We start from the raw sequence: 19,102 nt of genomic DNA, 5'->3' as shown, positions 1-19,102 counted from the left end.
TGATTACCCACTGTGAACAACAGGCATTTAAGTGGAGAGATCTGAATCAGATGTCGGGAGTCAGAGTTGGACTTGGTTTTCCAAGTTATCTTTGTACAGTCGTTTCTGGCTGAAAATATATCAATAAATATGCTCTGGGGGCAATAAATGTGCTACTAATGATACATACAAGAAGAAATTGTTCTCTTTGTGCTCACTAATACATTTATGATGCTATTATATCTACTTCAAGATCTATTTTTTTTTAATTAAAAACAGGTAATGTTCTATATATTGCAACATGATTCAATGGCTTCTTCTTGTAGAAAGCATAGGAAAAAAGAAATATGAAATATTAAAATTCTATAACCATCCAGCAACCCCTAGAGGCCGTTCCTGTCATACAGTATATCCCTTCCTACATTGCTTCCACCCAGCTACAGTACTCACATTTTTGCTATTGCTGTACTATATATTTCCTCACTGCTTCAAATAATGTGGATTTAGTGTCATGTCTATTGTGGAATGTTTCTATTTTTACCAGGATATGATCGATATGATCAATACTATGTGACATGAATTGCATGTTTTCTATGAAATGTCTTGGTTTTTTTCCTTTCAGATCTCTCATACTGTAGAGGAATGTCTGAAGTTTAATGTTCACCAATACTTCAATGTGGGGCTTATCCAGCCTGGATCAGTCACAGTCTATGACTATTACACACCAGGTAAACTTGTAAAATGACACCTACCAGGGATGGGCTGGTGGTTTTCATCCTTGGGATAACCTGGTATTATGGCGGGTATAAGGTCATGGCTATATATGTCCCCCTTGCAATTTAATGGTGGAGTGCAGTGACTAACACCAGATGTAGAGGCGATATGATGGATGATGGATAATCCCTCCACTTCCAATTCTTTGTTATTATTATTATCGTTATCAATTCTTTGTTAACACGGTCATTATCCATGCTCCTCATAAGGTGACAGCAGGGAGCCGTTATGTTGGATATGTATATGTATGTGCCTTCTCCTTACAGCAGTGTGTGCTGGCTGTAGTGTGGAGGGGTGGCCGGCGTGTGTCTCAGGCAGCATACAAGGCTGAGACATCCCTGTATGTATCAAAGTGAACTCATCACTAACACACAAGCCATTTCTTGTTGGGTCTAAACCAAGATCCATAGGAACATTGCCTATTAATTCACTTTTAATATACTTGTAAAATAGACTGCATTCTCATGATTATTGGTTCAGCCCACAGAATGGCTGCCTCTACTGTCTCTATGTAACAAGTCCACTTTAAAATCACTGTGAAATCAAAAATCTACTTTGTTTAAAATTACTTAGGTCAAGAGTAATCATTGTTATGGGCAATATTGGAAGGGATCATAAACTACTAGAATCACTTCACGAGGTCTCTGACTCTAGCAGCCCCCTTTTCAAGGAACAATATATGTTCCACTGTACTCGGGTGCGGTGGTAGACAGCATATCGATGCTGACTACACTGACAAGACTTACCATGACATCTTGAGTCCGGACGGCTGCTTCCCCAACAAGGATCCATCACGACTCTTCTGTGAAGCGACTTGAAGCAATCCCGAAGAAAAAAGACGCCGGCGGGACTGGATGACGTCACTGACATAGGCGACACTGTTAACACTGCTCTTAAGGGGATAATGTAACTATGCAGCCATGTACGATGTACAACCCTTTGTAAAGTACATTGTACATAGCCCCATAGTTACATTACCCCCTTAAGAGCAGTGTTAACAGCGTCGCCTACATCAGTAACGTCATGTTGTGGTATGTCATGTCGGTGCAATCAGCACCGTTATTCCGTACCCCACTGTAACGGATTTACTGGATTCACTACTAATCTTGATTAACGCTGGCTCACCTGAGGTGCGGAGTCTAACGATCTCCCCGGTATTCACCAAGAACCGCCGCAAGGCAGGCTGGGCTTTGCTGCCAGGAGTCGCCGGTCCTTAGGTTTGCCCCAAGATGTAGTACAGCGGAGTAGTAGCAAGATGAGAGTAGTCGGACAGGCCGGGTCGGTACACAGGCAGGCAATGAAAACAGAATCAGGAAGCAGTCTCGGAGTCAAACAAACCGGATCGGTAAACGGGTCACCAGAACAGGAGGGTGGTCAGCTGGCCGGGTCGGTACACAGGAAGGCAGATAACGTATAGAGGAAGGAGCGGTAGGCAATCCAGGTCAGGGGCACAGGCAATCTGGGAGGTCAGCAAGCAGGTTCGGTACACAGAAGATCAAGCACACAGGAAGCAGGAACGAGGAGGACACAGGAATTAGGAGCCAGGAACAGGTAAGTTGCTCTGACACTCACCAAGTGTCAGAGCTATGTTTTTATAGTGTGTCCCATTTGAATTCCCCGCCCTGGGGTAGTAATCACGTGACCGCCCTAGGTAGCGATCACGTGACCGCCGAACCCGGAAGTGCGGCTTCCGGGTCCGACGGAGCGGCGGGGGAACGAGGAGAGGTGAGTATTCGTGACAGTACCCCCTACCTTAAAGGTGGACTCCGGACACCTACACAGGTTTACAGGGAATTTTTTTATGAAAGAGTTTGAGTAGACGGGGAGCATGCAGGTCGACTGCTCTTACCCAGGAGCGCTCCTCGGGACCATATCCTTTCCAGTCTACTAGGAATTGTACAGCACCTCTGTTTTTACGGGAGTCCAGGATCTGTTTTACTTCATATTCACCCTGATTCTGAATAATAACAGGGGGAGGAGCCCTAGGAGGGGTGGCAAATTTGTTAGTAACTACTGGTTTCAGCAACGACACATGAAAAACATCTGGAATACATAGAGAACGTGGTAAGCTTAGTCTAAAAGCTACTGGATTGATGATCTCAGAGATGGTAAAAGGACCAATAAACCTGGGAGCAAATTTCTTGCTGGGAACCTTTAGACGAATGTTCTGTGTAGATAACCAGACTTTATCACCGATGGAGAAATTAGGCCCGGCTCTTCTCCTTCTATCATAGGCATCCTTAGAACGAGTGATAGCCTCTCTGAGGCTTGATTTGGTTTGTTCCCAGATATGAGAGAAGTTACGAAATAATAAGTCCACTGCAGGAACTTCGGAGGCAGAAATTTGGGAAAAGGTGGGTAGTCTCAGATGACAGCCATAGAGAACGAAAAAAGGAGAATTAGAGAGAGCCTCGTGGAAATGATTATTATGGGCAAACTCAGCCCATGGAAGGAGATCTACCCAGTTGTCTTGATTGGCAGAGATGAATATTCTTAAGAATTTCTCCAATTCCTGGTTGGTTCTCTCTGTGAGGCCATTAGACTGGGGGTGATATACAGAGGAAAAATCAAGCTTGATTCCAGATTTGTGACAAAACGATCTCCAAAACTTGGATATAAACTGAGATCCTCGATTGGAGACAATGTGAAGAGGACAACCATGAAGGCGGAATATCTCCTTGATAAAGATGTCAGCCAACGAGGAGGAAGATGGAAGACCTCTCAGTGGAATGAAGTGGGCAGTTTTGGAAAAGCGGTCCGTGACCACTAGGACCACTGTACAAGATTTGGAGGGAGGTAGATCCGTAATGAAATCCATGGAAATTTGTGACCATGGGTAATCAGGAACTGGTAATGGAAGTAATTGACCATAAGGCCTCCTCCTGGGGGTCTTGTGTTGGGCACATATGGAACATGAAGACACAAACCTTCTTACATCCTCCCGTATGGAAGGCCACCAGTAGTTGCGAGATAACAAGGCCCAAGTTTTACGAATGCCAGCATGACCTGAGAAGAGAGAACGATGAGCCCATCGTAGGAGTTTGATGCGAAGAGGTGCAGAAATGAAGGTCTTGCCAGGAGGACAGGTCTTTTTGATATGAGTTGCTGCCAATATTCGACTGGGATCCAGAATAAATTTATTCTCCTCCAAGGTTTCCGAGTCAGCAGGATCAAATGAGCGAGATAGAGCATCTGCCTTGATATTTTTAGATCCAGAACGGAAGGAAATGTTGAAGTCAAATCGGGAGAAAAATAAAGACCATCTTGCTTGTCGAGGATTTAGGCAGCGTGCGGTACGTAAATATAGTAAGTTCTTGTGGTCAGTATAGATGGTGATAGGAAACTGGGCTCCTTCCAGGAGATGCCTCCATTCAGAAAGAGCCAATTTGATGGGAAAAGAATCCGCACGGATGTAGTTTACCGGTAGAATCTCGTTGAGAGAGTACTGCTCCCGTACCTATAGAGGATGCGTCCACCTCTAGAATGAACGGGCGAGAACAGCCAGGTTGTTGGAGGATGGGTGCTGAGGAAAAGAGAGATTTTAAAGTAGCAAAGGCTTGGGTGGCCTCTTCAGTCCATACTTTGGCATTCGCAGACTTACGGGTTAAGGCAGTGATGGGTGCCACCAAGGAATATCCTTTAATGAACTGGCGGTAGTAATTGGAAAACCCTAGGATTCGTTGTGTAGCTTTAAGGCCCGAGGGTTGAGGCCAATCTAGTATGGCTCTTAACTTGGTAGGATCCATTTGCAATCCTGTTCTGGAGATAATATAACCTAAGAAAGGAACTTGTCTCTGTTCAAAGATACATTTTTCTAATTTACAATATAGATGATTCTTTCTAATACGAGACAGAACCTCCAAGACATGTTTGTGATGTGATACTAAGTGAAACCTTGAAAAACAGCCTGGGGTAGCGATCACGTGACCGTGCGGCTTCCGGGTCCGACGGAGCGGCGGGGGAACGAGGAGAGGTGAGTATTCGTGACACCCACCCTCGGGTGCCCCAAGGTCTAGTAGTAGTTTATAAAACACAATACTGCTGATGGGGGGGACAGGACATGTAAGGAGGTAGCAGACTACTGCAAAGATATCAGGATAAGTTCCAAACACAGGACTAAAATCAGGGCAGACTGAGTACAAAGGCATCATGAAAAGACAAGCTGAGGTCAGTTTTGGCTGTGTTCAATAGAATAAATCTGTAGTACAGGCTGAGTTTAGAGCTAACAGAGTGGAATGCAAGACATGGTTAACAGGTAGAGGTAGGAAAAAAAAATCCTGGTCACAACAAAAAGTCAAGTCAAGTCAGTATTCCAAACAGCACACTAGCTTAAACAGAAGCTATCACCAACATAGGTGAAAAATAGGAAGTGTTTTTTTTACTTCCAGAGGGGCCAATGAGAACAGACCAACCTAGCTAGCGCACTAGGGCAGCAGATTGTAATTAACTATTTGCTAGGCAGCTGTTGCTAGACTCCAGTAATGCAAGACAAACAACAAAACCAAATCTCCCGGCTATAGATTTAAAAGCAAACCACCGAGAGTCAGCTCCTTATGGATGGAGGTGCCAACTCCTTCCAATATTATTCAACCTAATAAATAAACCACAATAAGGATCCCCAGTCACCTTGGTTATATCAAATAAAAATTAAACATACATAGCAGAATACACTCAGATTCCTGATATTCATTAAAAAAACATTTACTTAACATAAAATCAATAGATCATATTATGTATATAACTATACTATTATTATCTCCAAACTTATTTAACAATGATATGACATATAGAAAATGTACACGAATGTATATGATGGGGTTGTTGAAGATGGTTAGAACAATAATTACCAGATTATCAAGTCAAATATAAAAATCATATATATATATATATATATATATATATATATTATATATACTAATATCAAATCCTATCTGGACATTGTTAGTAATTCAAATTAAACCTGGACGGGTCGAATGGCCAGCTCGCCCCCCCATTTATCTAACTAAATCACTCTTTATGTGTTGGAATGTATGATATCCGCGTGTCTGGAAATTCAAATGTAAAGGCTGAAGTGTCCAAACTATAAATATAACTCCTTAAAGCAAGCCAATAGTTGGAAATAAAATGACATACAGTGCTTGCCAGGACCGGTCATGGTCACCTGTGTATTGCTTCACATTAGGACGCTGATAGTTTATGAAGATTTCCTCGGCACACACTGTGCACACCTGACTTCAGGACTGAGCATCCCTCCATGCAAACAGATAGCAGGATACAATAGATGCCTCTCACACCAGATCTCCCATTTAGCACATCCTTTCCAAATGCAGTAATCATGCAGGCAGGCCCGGCGCTCCCATTAGGTAAGGTTAGGCAGTTGCCTGGGGCGCCGGGCTCTGGAGGGCACCACAGAATAAAAATTACTTTAAAACTGTGTGGCGACCGCTGACCATACCTTCCACGGCAGCCGCACAGCTTCCGATAAATCCACGGGGAGGGGGAAGGGGCTATGGATCACCAACACCGCCTCTCTGCTCCGTCTCCTCCCCTCCACTCACTGACTGTCGGGCGTGACATCATCATCACGGCCCAACAGTGTCAGTGAGTAGAGGGGAGGAGACAGAGCAGAGAGGAGCAGCTTTATGGAGGCAAGTAAAGGTAAGGAAAGACGTGGGGAGGGGGGGGCGCGGGTTTTGAAAGTGTGCTGGTGTCTGAGTATGCAGGTGAGTAGTAGTCTGGATACACAGAGGTAAGTTGAACAAAGAAGCCCAATGTACCAAGCAGCGTAGAGTATCACAGGAAAAGGAATCTGCAACGGATAGATAGAGTAGGCAGGCAATTAGCCAATAGAATGAATGAAGTAAGTTTTCAAAAGTGTCGGGTTCGCACATGCGTAAGAGTGATGGCAAAATGGTGCCCAGTTGGGCGAGCCGCGGCACTCATTAGGGAGAGGGGACGGCTGTCAAGGAAAATGTAGAACCGCCGGACCCAGATCGGGTGGTCAGTGGGTCCGGTGTCGAACACTGAGAGTGTTGAGTTGTTGTAAATTAGTGGTGGCTCCACTTTAAGTAGTGGGGTAATGAAACAACATATTTGTTAATTATATCGTTTAAGGTCAACTACTTTCCATTCTAAAATAACGTGCATTTTCCTTCTCACAGAAAGTCGCTGTACTAAGTTCTACCACAAAGATGAAGGTGACAGTTTGCTGGGTCGACTCTGCAAGGGAGAGGTGTGTCGCTGTGCTGAGGGTAAGTCACAATAAAAACAATGAACAGCTAAGGGTTAATGTACCCAATCTATTAGCTGAATTCATCTACTAAAATAGACCTAACATATCCAGCCAACAAGTACTGGTGAATTGACAATATTAGGGCCTGAAATGTATAAATAGAGGGATGGGGCGGGGCATTGACTCTAACAAAATCAGCAAATCATCTCCTTCAATAATCCCTGCTGCTGTGAACATTCTGATAATAATTATAATAATAATGATAATATTATCCTGTATTTATAAAGCATTTACATTTTACACAGCCCTCTACATTGAAGGAATCATGACAAAATACATAAAATAACATGAAACAGAACGTAAAGATGGACATGCCCAAAAGAGCTTACAATCTACGAGGTGTGGAGAACATTTGCTACATAAAGATTGTCAATTGTTGCAGCAGGTGGAGAAAAGTGCATGTGGCTGTTGTAAGGTTGTATTATCCTAAGCAAACCTTCTTCAGCTTCTGGTCCTAGAGAAGGCATTCTCCTTCATGGGGCAAGTTCACTCTTGCAGCCATCCACCAGCTTGCAGTACCTGTGTACCTGGCGTTCTTTTTCAGTGTCATGATGTCTGCTGGAGACAGAGACAGGAAGATGTTCCCCATGTTCGGCGGCATCTGCTGCCACCAAACTTTTCTTTAACCATGAAGACATACCAGAAAAGCAGGAGATTATGATTGAATACAATAAGGTGCACTGACCATAGACAAATGCACTGTAAAGAATAAAAAAAAGGAAAAAAAAACATATAAAATGTAACTTGGACATGCAATTTCTGGTTGAATGCAAACACAGATGCTTTATAACCAACACAATTGCAAGAAAGGTCCAGGGTACAGTGAGTAGGACAGAGATTGTAATAGGAGCAGTACCATATTGATGATTGGCCGTGGGCCATTAATCATGTCCTAACAGGTATGTAGACGACTTTACTGCCTTAACTAATGTGTTAGGCAGAGAATGAGCCTTGTCAAAGCTACCGGTCTCACAAATTTCTCTTCACTTTTTTATGTCTGAATCTTCAAACTGGTGATAAGTGTATAGATCCCCAAACTACCTGTAACATTGTCCTACCACAGTGAGCCCATTTCCATTGCCTCAGATTGTTGGTTAGAATGTTCGATTGGGACTTCTAAGAAGTTCCAAAAAAATGTAATGTAGACCTATAAGGATCACCTGATTTGTAGAGTACTCAGAGTATATTTTCCAGGTAATAAGATTCATTCTTTCCACCACATCTTTTTTTTAAAAAAAATAAGAAGCTCCAGCAAGTGGTTCTACTTTATTTAATGTCTAAAACAACAGCAACAAGGAGAGCACCGGAGAAAAAGTGATGAGTCTTTCTGACTAAATTCCTTTGTCACAACAAGCTCTTAGGTCCCAGGTGAGGCAGTTCATGAGTGGGTTATGAATCTGTATAAGATCACAAACTGCAACAAAATCTTTTCTGGCCTGTCCTTCTTTATCCAATAAAGACAGACCTTTAGTGAGTCTAGAAGGTGACACAGGTTGAGCTCAACACTAACAATGTAATCAACTGCAATATATTCAGGGGATCTACTGATATTAGTAAAATTTCTAAAGCCTGCCACAGCTTAAGTCCACAAGTACTTCTGGGTACACATATAACTATCGTGTAAAAATAAGTTATTTGAACATTTCCAAAAGTCTGCTTGAATTTAATTGGTCTGATGGTTATATCTGATAGAAAGGTTGACCTATTGGGTGGAATTAGTCAGTAATTCAGGGCGTGTTCACTTATCTCTTATCCTGACATTGCTGTCTTACAGAAAATTGCTTGATGAAACAGCATGAAAAAGAGCATACTGCATTGGATCGGATGACAAAAGCTTGTGAGGCAGGAATGGACTATGGTGAGATGTATGACTATTAGACTTATGAATGCAATTAATGACTCCTGGCAAGCCAACCTACTGCTCAGTGATTTGTTTATTGTGACATGTATATACTGTACAAGTTAACCCATGCATGATACTCATGCATTCTAGTCAAATCAAGATACTTAAGGTGTTAAAAAGGTTCTTGTCATGCATTTGGGCCATAGCCCAGGCCTCAACCACCAACCACTCCCCACTGTCACCCCCGGCAACAACCAACCACTCCCAACTGTCACTTCTCCTTCAAGAAATATATATATAAATATATTTTTTTAATCTTTATAAACACTTTTAACAATTAATAAATTAAATTAACAAATTAAAAACATCTTAGTATACCAAATTTCAGCCCTTTCTGAATTTTTTTTTACACACACACTAAGAATTTATTAGGTCAGTGTATAACTCTGCCCAGCAGGTGGCGCTGCAGCTTGGTTTTATTTTTATCACACACACAGACAGACAGACTAACACACGCCACTAGACATTTATATATTAGATATGTATGTCATAATTGCTGCATCGGTGTGGTCCCTGCTGCTTTCAAAATTGTAGTTTAATCACACAAAACAGAAATAGTTGAAAACACATGGGACACTTTATATGATGCTGATATCCATGTATAAAGATATGTGGTACAGCTTAATTATGTAAAAATGTGTTTTTATATATAATGGGGTAGGGGTAATAATAGTGGGGGAAAAGATACAGATGCTTATACTCTACGCATATAATACAGCTGAAGCTAATCTATCCAATTTATACCATCAAGCGGACGTCCTTCACAGTGAATAAATAACAATAGGAGACATTACTCAGGTTGTGAAGGCCCAGAAGACAGGCAACCCCAGGCTTGATGGTTGTTCGATCTCTTATTACAAAACTGCCAACATTCTGACCTTCACTCGCTATTCAATAAAATTCTAAAGGGGGTTTCAATCCCTATGGAGTCTTTAGAGACCAGTATTACATCCCAAACTGTATTTGGAAACACCCAGAATTTGCCTTACCATTCTAAAAAAACTCACAACCCATGCCCCTATGTCCAAATCCTGTCTTTCCCATGGGCACCTCCCCCAACTTCACCAAACTCAGGTTTAAGTCTGGGATTCAGTTAGTATGTGACCTCATCCTCTTTAAAATGAATACTCCACATTAGACCCTAGATATTTTAATTTCATACAAATTGGACATTTCCTTTGATCTTTCCAAAAGATGATATTCTTAAGGAAACAGCATATTTTGAGAAACTTTATTTCTCATCTCCCTTGCACAATGGAATATTTTCTCCCCTATATTGTATCCTGTTAGATTCAGACAATGGATCTATTTTGTTCATCTAGTCGCTATCAATAAAAATTGTCTGCTGCGATCAATGTGGTTCCAACGCACAAAGAGATTTAATAGCAAGATGCAACCAATAACAATTCAATAAAATAATGTGCAGTTGATATATACGCAGCGCCCTGGATCCAGCATACAGTCATTCAATCCTGAAGTATGTGGTCAAAGTAGACTGCATGGTGGTCCCAGTGCCTGGTTTATGTACAGTTTGTATTACTAAAAAACACTCGTGATGTCATGGCATGTTTCCATTGGTTCAGGATTCAGGACAGTCCAGTATAATGCAGGTCATAGGTCGGTTCAAACAATGCCCTCCAAGGGTGGGGTTCATCTCTCCAACAGCTGCATACGTGTCTTCTCGCCAAAATGCTGGTTTAAGCTGGACTATTAGCATTACACACACAATATAATTTTAACCATTAATCCTCTATCATCCATAACTTGAATACGCAAGGTGCGATCGCTTAGTCGATAGTAGCGGATGTCTGGTGGTAAAAAAGTGGATTAGAATAACACGAAACATGATATATTTATTAAATCCTGAACCTTGGATATCAACAAAGTGGTTTTAACATTATTATATTAAACTATTAAATCTATCACATTCGATTATAAAAGACTGTGTTGGAACTTTATTAAGGGGAACTATTTACAAATGAATGTCTGAGTATAAGTGTATGCAAAAGTGTTTGCACGTGTTATTGATAAATACGCACTTCCACGCTGTAGTGTGCTATTCGCATATTTTCTGATAAAGCCAATTAAATTGATGGTCATTAATTTGAAACGACCTCGCCCAATTATTCGACTTCCACAGTTCCACCCTTTGATAGTGCACAAAACTATCACCTAATTATGCTTTCTAAAACAGGATTATAACGCAGTTCTTCACTAACCATGATACCTGTACTTCTCATCACCATTACAGTCTCATGTTCAGTATTTACCACAGTAGAACGCTTTCCACATTTCAACACAGTAGGAACACATCTGACACGTAGGCCAATTACTAAGATAACTCCAAATATAAGAATAAGGAGCTTACCTATACTAGCGACCATTTCTTGTACCCATTCCACTAGACCTGAGAACCATTTTGCAGGATTCAACTATGAAAACTATCCTGCTACCCTTTCTCCTATCTCGTACAGCGAAGAATTATGGTTCTTCCAAATTCCCATTTTAATTGTAAGATTTCGTCCATTTTCAAGTCAATAACCTCTTTGGGGTGTCTGTATTATTGGTAATGTACGTGCAAGATTTGACACCAAATTGGGTGGCCAACGTCACACAATATCCACCAGTAATAGATGTGAGATAATTTAACACTAGCCTATGTAGCGCTAGCTCCTTTTTATAAGCCTGTAGCTCCTTACCTGAAAGTGTCATCATACATCTCAGTGATATTGTTTTTCAATTTAGCCAGGTCTTGAATATACTTAAAATGTAAGGTTCCCCAAGCAATCCTGGTGGGGTCTAATGCAACCATAATTTGAAAACCTGCAGTTTCACTAATTAACTTTGTAGCTACAGGTTATTCACCGGAAATCATATTTCTTTGCCACAATGTTCATACTGTGTGGGTACGTATGGAGGTTATGTAGTTCTATGAATATCAATCATTTCATCATGTGTAATGGTCATAATCTCAGGAACCAATTTATCTAGAAATCATAAACCCTTGGAACTCAGAGTTAACCAGGAGTAAGCCTTTCTTCCACAACATAATACACATCATCTGGGAGGACGTATGGTACAGTACAATCATTGATAATATTACATAAAGTTTTGACAAAACTCCCCATGCCTAATGTCTCCATCTGTTCAAGACAATTTTCGGCATGAATAACATTCTGACAATAACCTAGAGGAACTTTCCTAATTAATACTCTCCTATGTTTGTTAAAATGCCCTCGTCTATGATGTCCATCACTATTTCTGGTTACTGGTAATCTTGAGAGTCTCCCATCAATACTGGTGTGGCGAGCTACTGTTTGTTCAGGTAGGTTAATTTCCAATTCTCCAGTCTCTTTACACGTGAAAAATGTAGACATAACAAAGACTGATCTAAGGAGTATTGGTGGAACTTTAGACTAGGGGACCTAGTGTTATTATATCTCCCGTCTATGGACCTCCCTCCCTGTAATTCGAAGACCTCAGATATGTTTAATGGGAATGGTACTAGTCCTACATTATGTTGTCCCTGAGGCACATGAGAGCTCACCCAGCACTCGATTTGGTTTAAGACCTTACCCACTAGGGAGTGATAATCATCTAGAAATCCAGACTACTATTGGACTGGCATTGCTGGATGCACTTTTCTTCAACTAGGGAGTCACAGTACTTACAGTTACAGTATTCCTCAGACAATAGCTGTAACAGAATAGCTGGGTTTGATTCTAATCCTCAGGGCCGTAACCCTTCCAGTCTACCAGGAATTGTACGGAGCCTCTAGTTTTGCGAGAGTCTAAAATCTGTTTTACCTCATACTCAATCTGGACCTGATCAGCAATAGGAGCAGGGGCTCTGGAAGGAGTGGAAAACTTGTTAGTAACCACTGGCTTCAGCAAGGAAACATGGAAAACATTAGATATACGTAGGGAATGGGGTAGACTTAGCCTAAAGGCTTCTGAATTAATGACCTCCAAAATAGCAAAAAGCCCAATGAACATTGGAGCAAATTTCTTGCAAGGAACTCTCAAACAAATATATTGGGTGGATAGCCATTCCCTGTCCCTGATAATCAAATTTGGGACAGTTCTTCATCTCTTATCATAGGACTCCTTTAAACGAATGGCAGCTCTCTTCAGGCTAATCTTAACTTGTTCCCAGATATGTGAGAAGTTGCGAAATAACGAATCCACCGCCGGAACCTCGGAAGATGATATTTGAGAGAAGGTGGGTAGTCTAGGGTTACAGGCATATAGGACAAAAAAAGGAGAGTTAGAAATGGTCTTGTGGAAATGATTGTTGTGGGCGCACTCAGCCCATGGGAGAAGATCCACCCAGTTATCCTGATTAGCCGAAAAACATACATTCTTAAAAATTTGTCTAATTCCTGATTAGTTCTCTCTGTCAGTCCATTGGATTGGGGATGGTAGGCGGAGTAAAAGTTGAGTTTGATTCCTGATTTGTTACAGAAGGCCCTCCAGAACATAGATTTGAACTGGGATCCAACGGTCGGAAACAATGTGTTGAGGACAACCATGGAGGCGAAATATCTCTTTAATGAAAATATTGGCTAAAGAGGAGGAAGATGGAAGGTTTTTGAGAGGGATAAAATGGGCTGTTTTAGAGAAGCGATCTGTGACCACTAAAACAACTGTGCAAGAGTTGGACGAAGGAAGGTCAGTGATGAAATCCTTGGAAATTTGAGACCAGGGGTACTCAGGAACTGGTGACGGAATCAAGTGTCCATAAGGTCTCCTTCAGGGAGTCTTGTGTTGTGCGCATTCAGAACAGACTGAAACAAATCTGTTTACATCATCACTTAAAGAAGGCCACCAGTAGTTTCTCGATAACAGATCCCAAGTCTTGCGTATGCCAGCATGGCCAGAAAAAAGAGAACGATGAGCCCATTGTAGGAGTTTGGTACAGAGATGAGAAGAAATGAAGGTCTTACCTGGGTCACCCTCTGTTAAGGACCATCTGTTTACTAACACACATGTGGTTACATGTTCCATAGTTTCTGTTCTCTTGACACTGAAATCTCCTTAGACTACATTGCTTATGAGAGTTGTCTCATCCTGTAAGGTATACAAGTATCTGCAGGGTTATTCTTAAATGGCACTTTGTGCAATTTTTGCTGTAATCTACAGATCTCTGGGGAGTGATTGGGCTGTTTCAGTAGCTTTAACTTTGGAAACAAATTAAACCACTTGCCTTCTACCTGTCAGAATCACTAGGTGGAATTGATGATACCTGCCAGCAGTTGGCCCTACTGAGTACTGAGGCGCGGAGTCTAACACGCCCCTGGTTTTCACCAGGAACCCCCGCAAGGAGGTATGTACTTCGCTGCAAGGGACGTGCAGGTCGAGGCCCTCAGTATCAGTCAGCTGGCGAGGTAACAATTGAGGCAGCAATAATTGCCCACCAGGATGCAGATTGGAAGAGTAGTCAGCAAGACGGGTCAAAACCAGAGGAACAGATATAGCCAAATCAGAAGCAGGAGAATGGTCAGGAAGCCGGGTCAATACCAAATATCACTCTAAGCCAGAATCAGGAACCAAAGGAGAAGTCAGAAACAAGCTGGGGTCAGAATCCAAATAACAGCAACACAGGAACAAACGCTGGAGCAAGGCTGAAGACCAAATACTCTGGCACTAGACATGTGTCAGAGGCTGCCTTATATACCGTAAGGTGCCTCCTGATAGGGTTAGGGAGATTTTGGCGGTAAGACATGCTGGCTGCAGACAGTTGAGCAGAGATAGCGTCCTGCTGCTAGGCAACAGGACGTGGTTGCTTGGAAGGTGCAGGCGTCCGTCTCTTGCACCAAGTGTCAGTGCGGAGATGGCGCCTGACACTACCCTTTCTCTTTCCTCATCTCTGGTGCCGCAAGACATGCAGCCATCATGGCAAGACATTGCCTGAACTATTTCAATGACAGTATAAGTAGGCCACTTACACCAGTAAATAGTATCTGTGAACACTTACTAATTAGTTGGAGGCACTTTTCGTCACTTTGAATATGCCAGCAAAGGTCCCAATCATCCTCAGGGATGTTGTAAATGGTCTTTGTTTACTTTCACCAGATTATAAGTTCAAGTTGTACCCTATTGTAAAGTTGCAATAAATGCCTCACATGCCCTCAGTAATTAAATCAGGAGCAATTGTTCAATCCCACTGAACAATATATTTTACCTTCATATTACCTATATGATACAAGGTTAGTCTGATGCCACACCATAGCTACTCATATGGGGAAATGGTGCCTATGATTGATAATTTACCATGATGTCCACCATGATGTCCTGGTTTACTTGTTCCTGAACATCTTGGCTGTTACAATTTTTTTTTTACTTCTCATACAATTTATTCATTGACTTAACAACTTTGTCTGATTACCTCTGTAGTGTACAAGGTGAACCTGCTCGAGGCGCAGTATGAAAAGGACTATGACCGATATTTGATGCAAATTAATGAGGTGTTCAAGATAGGTAATGTCATTAACTGCTTCTTATGATGTGTAAGAGGAGTGTTATATATAAGTTATGTCAGTGAAGTGTGGGTATGTTACAAGTGACAGGAAAAGACTGATGTACATCTACTGTCTACACACAGTGGAGGCAGCCATTTTGTAGCCTGAAATAATATATGCTTAAAATATTACAAAACGGGCAATATAAAATTGTCTACAAGATTTATTACACAGGTGTCCTTAAGGTGCAGACACATACAGTTGATGGTTCTGTGAATTTTAACCTAAAGATCTGTTTTTACGAATGATCTTTCAATTGAATACGTTTTAAAAACAAAACAACAACCTTGTCCAAATGATTATTTCATCAAGTCCAGCACTGCACAGAGCCTTGTTTCAACATTCAGTCAGAACACACATTACTCCTATGTTGTCTTACTGGTGCTTCAGTTAGGTGCTACTGTCTTGTTTACACATCTTTGACACCATTAAACATACTTCTGGCACCAAAGCCTGGACAATGTAACCTGCACTAGGCGGTATCTTGGTCCTGTTAGTATGTGGAGGGCACTTTGTTAAGGAAACATTTGGTGGACATCTATTAATATTTATATATCTTAGAGGTAATTCTATGAAATTTAAGTGAGGTAGAGATACAGTTAGAAACAATGACCAGCACTGGAGAGAGAAAGAGCTTTCAACCTGTATGGGCGAAATGTAGAAACAGGAGGATTGGGGAAAGTGCCTAAGGATGAATTGGTGCATTGCTTAATACTTTTCTAGAATACCCTCCTGAAGAAAGTGGGTAATATGGAGGGATTATAAAGATTCTCTGTTGGCATTTGGCAATAAAATAGTTTTCTAAGTGAGTTTAGGAGAGTCAGAAGGATAAAAGTTTTACATAAGATGAGTGCGGAGACTGACAACGGATGTATCGGAACGCATAATTTGTCATGTACAGAAAACCAGAAGATTGTACATTTCTGAAGCAATAAAGATAGATTTGTATTCTTTACAGTACACCATTCTGTGAGAAGTCAGTACAGCGAATTTGGTAGAATCAAAGAAAAAAAAATCTGTGGATTCTAATTTTGGTCACTCAATGTTATATGTTACTTGTCTGAGTACAATGCTTAGGATAGCTGTAGGAGTGTAAGATTATTTGGGATCATAATTAGCAGATGAGCTGCTTCAATACCTGTCTTATCCTATATATCACAGGTTCAGATGAAGATGCTCGGGGCAACAATCGCACCTTCATCAGTCATATTAAATGTAGAGAGATGTTAAAGTTCAATAAAGGAAACGATTACATTGTGTTTGGTACAACCAAGGACGTTTGGCAAACTGAGGCATTTGGGTAAGTGAGACTGCTGTTATCTTGTACAGTACGTGCAGATTAAGGTAAATGCGTAAGTCTATCAAGGTAGAAGGGAATACATTATATGGGTGTACATAATAATGATGATATAAACTGATAAACTACATATTGTAAATCACTTTTATCCAAGTGTATCGATCTTGTTCTGAACGCGATAATTAGAAAAATCTTAACTGCAAATTAAAATAATTCACCCTAGGGAACATAAAGACAGTAAATACAGCAAGGTGGACAGGGGTGGAATTTGGAACAGCATTCTGTGTGTGCTTCATACTGCAGATGAAGAAAATGAAAACCAAAACTCAATTTTGACACATTCATCATCATCATCATCATCACTATTTATTTATATAGCGCCACTAATTCCGCAGCGCTGTACAGAGAACTCATTCACATCAGTCCCTGCCCCATTGGAGCTTACAGTCTAAATTCCCTAACATGCACACACACACAGACAGAGAGAGAGAAACTAGGATCAATTTTGATAGCAGCCAATTAAACTACTAGTATGATTTTGGAGTGTGGGAGGAAACCGGAGCACCCGGAGGAAACCCACGCAAACACAGGGAGAACATACAAACTCCACACAGGCCATGGTTGGGATTTGAACTCATGACCCCAGCGCTGTGAGGCAGAAGTGCTAACCACTTAGCCACCGTGCTGCCCACACATTATGCTTTACAATCAATCAATATAAATCCCATTGTAGGCTCTTATTACTGTAATTTTTATAGTGAAGGGTCATTTAACAGTTTACTGATTTCAACAGTGAACATTATCAGATATAAACTAAACTTTATTGACCTGTACTTGTAGTTCAGAAAAGACAACTTTGCTGTATATTTTGTTTTTGTGGCTGTTGTCTATAGTTCTCTGTACATTTCCTCAGCTATACCTACATCATTGGGAGCAATACCTGGATCGAGTGGTGGCCGAATAACAGAGAGTGTCAGCTTCCTGAACATGAACAGCTCTGTGACACTTTATCTGTAGTGTCTGAACAAGTTGAGACTTTTGGCTGTCAAAGCTGAAAAGAAAGACTGAAAACGAACTCACATCAGACATATATAAGTTTCTTATCTGATTGTCATTTCTTACATACATTACATCTTTTGCTCTGTTGGGCTCTCTGCGAAGTCAGCACAGTGAATTTGGTAGAATCAAGGGCTTTGTTGGGCTCTCTTCTTTTTCATGGTCTCCAAAAAACAACCCGTATTGCTTTTTGTGAGCACTGTTGGTTTGCAACAAATGACAACCAATCAAGTATGAAATGCAAATTATGGTAGTGAAAGCAAATCAGTGGTTAGGTAATAATTAGGGCTACTATGTTGTCACATACGGCACTCACCTGAGCATGCGTAACATGTGGGTGTAAAAGGGTTAATCTAAAAAAAATCACCTTGTCTGCCTAAAAATGATTAAAACTTTTCAAAAGGCTCTCTCTCTCTCTTGTTATTTAACTACTCAGACATGTCACCTCCAAGATTATTTTGCAATGCTGATACTTCAGGGAAATCGTCTCGATTTGTTAAGAACACACAGTTATTAAATGGAGTTTAAGATGATGAAGAAAGTCAAAATTAATTCTAAAAAATAAAAGATATGAATGTCAATTAACACACATGTGTACATGAAACATTACTATGCTAATAAACTATATGTTTGATCTCTCCCTCTTCCTTATGCAGCTACTAGGTATCAATTACACATGACCGGAGCCTATGTTTATTAAATAGATAGTTCTGTTCTGGTACAACAAATTCCTGAAATAAGGCTAAGACAAAAGAATAAGTGTAAGTGTACAGTTGTCATTGGTTGTTATCACTTTGGTGTTCCAAATCTACGTATCCAGATACAGGCATCAATTTTTTTACAAATTAAGACACAATAGGACATACCCTGTTTCTATCTGTGGCCATCCTTCCAATCGAAAAGGTCACACCAATTTTGCCCACAGAAAAATAGGACTATCCAATGGAAAACATGACTGTTCAGGAAAATGCTACATAGTCCCTGGCACTGCCATGAGAGACATAGATGTTACTAAAGAAGAAAGGTGGATTGTGGTATTTGAATATCCAGGAGTAAATAAAGATTTTTGTTATTTTTGTTAGTAGTCATAGTATAACTATTATACTGGTAGATGTATCTAATTCTAATTTAATGGTCAACATGGCCTCAATTGGAGTTGGATGTATGTCCAGGTTTCAAGCTCAAATTCCACTTTGCTTTACTGTATATGCACAGTAACAGATACTGGAATTTGCCCATAGAGACGGATCAGGGGCTTGCAAGTACACCTGGGGGTAAATG

At 40.9% G+C, this 19,102-nt stretch overlaps 1 protein-coding gene across 1 annotated transcript in view; it reads left to right on the top strand.

The window, feature by feature from the left end:
- The window catches only part of LOC142151177 (venom factor-like), a 141,384-nt gene extending 122,817 nt beyond the window's left edge, over positions 1-18,567 (top strand). The window contains exons 36-41 of the mRNA XM_075206542.1: positions 602-707; positions 6,915-7,004; positions 8,820-8,903; positions 15,344-15,427; positions 16,630-16,768; positions 17,679-18,567. Of these exons, the coding sequence (XP_075062643.1) occupies positions 602-707; positions 6,915-7,004; positions 8,820-8,903; positions 15,344-15,427; positions 16,630-16,768; positions 17,679-17,820 (645 nt within the window). The 3' untranslated portion in view covers positions 17,821-18,567. The remainder of the gene's footprint in view (positions 1-601; positions 708-6,914; positions 7,005-8,819; positions 8,904-15,343; positions 15,428-16,629; positions 16,769-17,678) is intronic.
- Positions 18,568-19,102: the final 535 nt, after the last annotated feature.

The sequence above is a fragment of the Mixophyes fleayi genome, chromosome 4 (genome assembly GCF_038048845.1).
Source record: "Mixophyes fleayi isolate aMixFle1 chromosome 4, aMixFle1.hap1, whole genome shotgun sequence".
Lineage (NCBI taxonomy): Eukaryota > Metazoa > Chordata > Amphibia > Anura > Limnodynastidae > Mixophyes > Mixophyes fleayi.
This window is presented reverse-complemented; position numbering and strand designations above follow the sequence as displayed.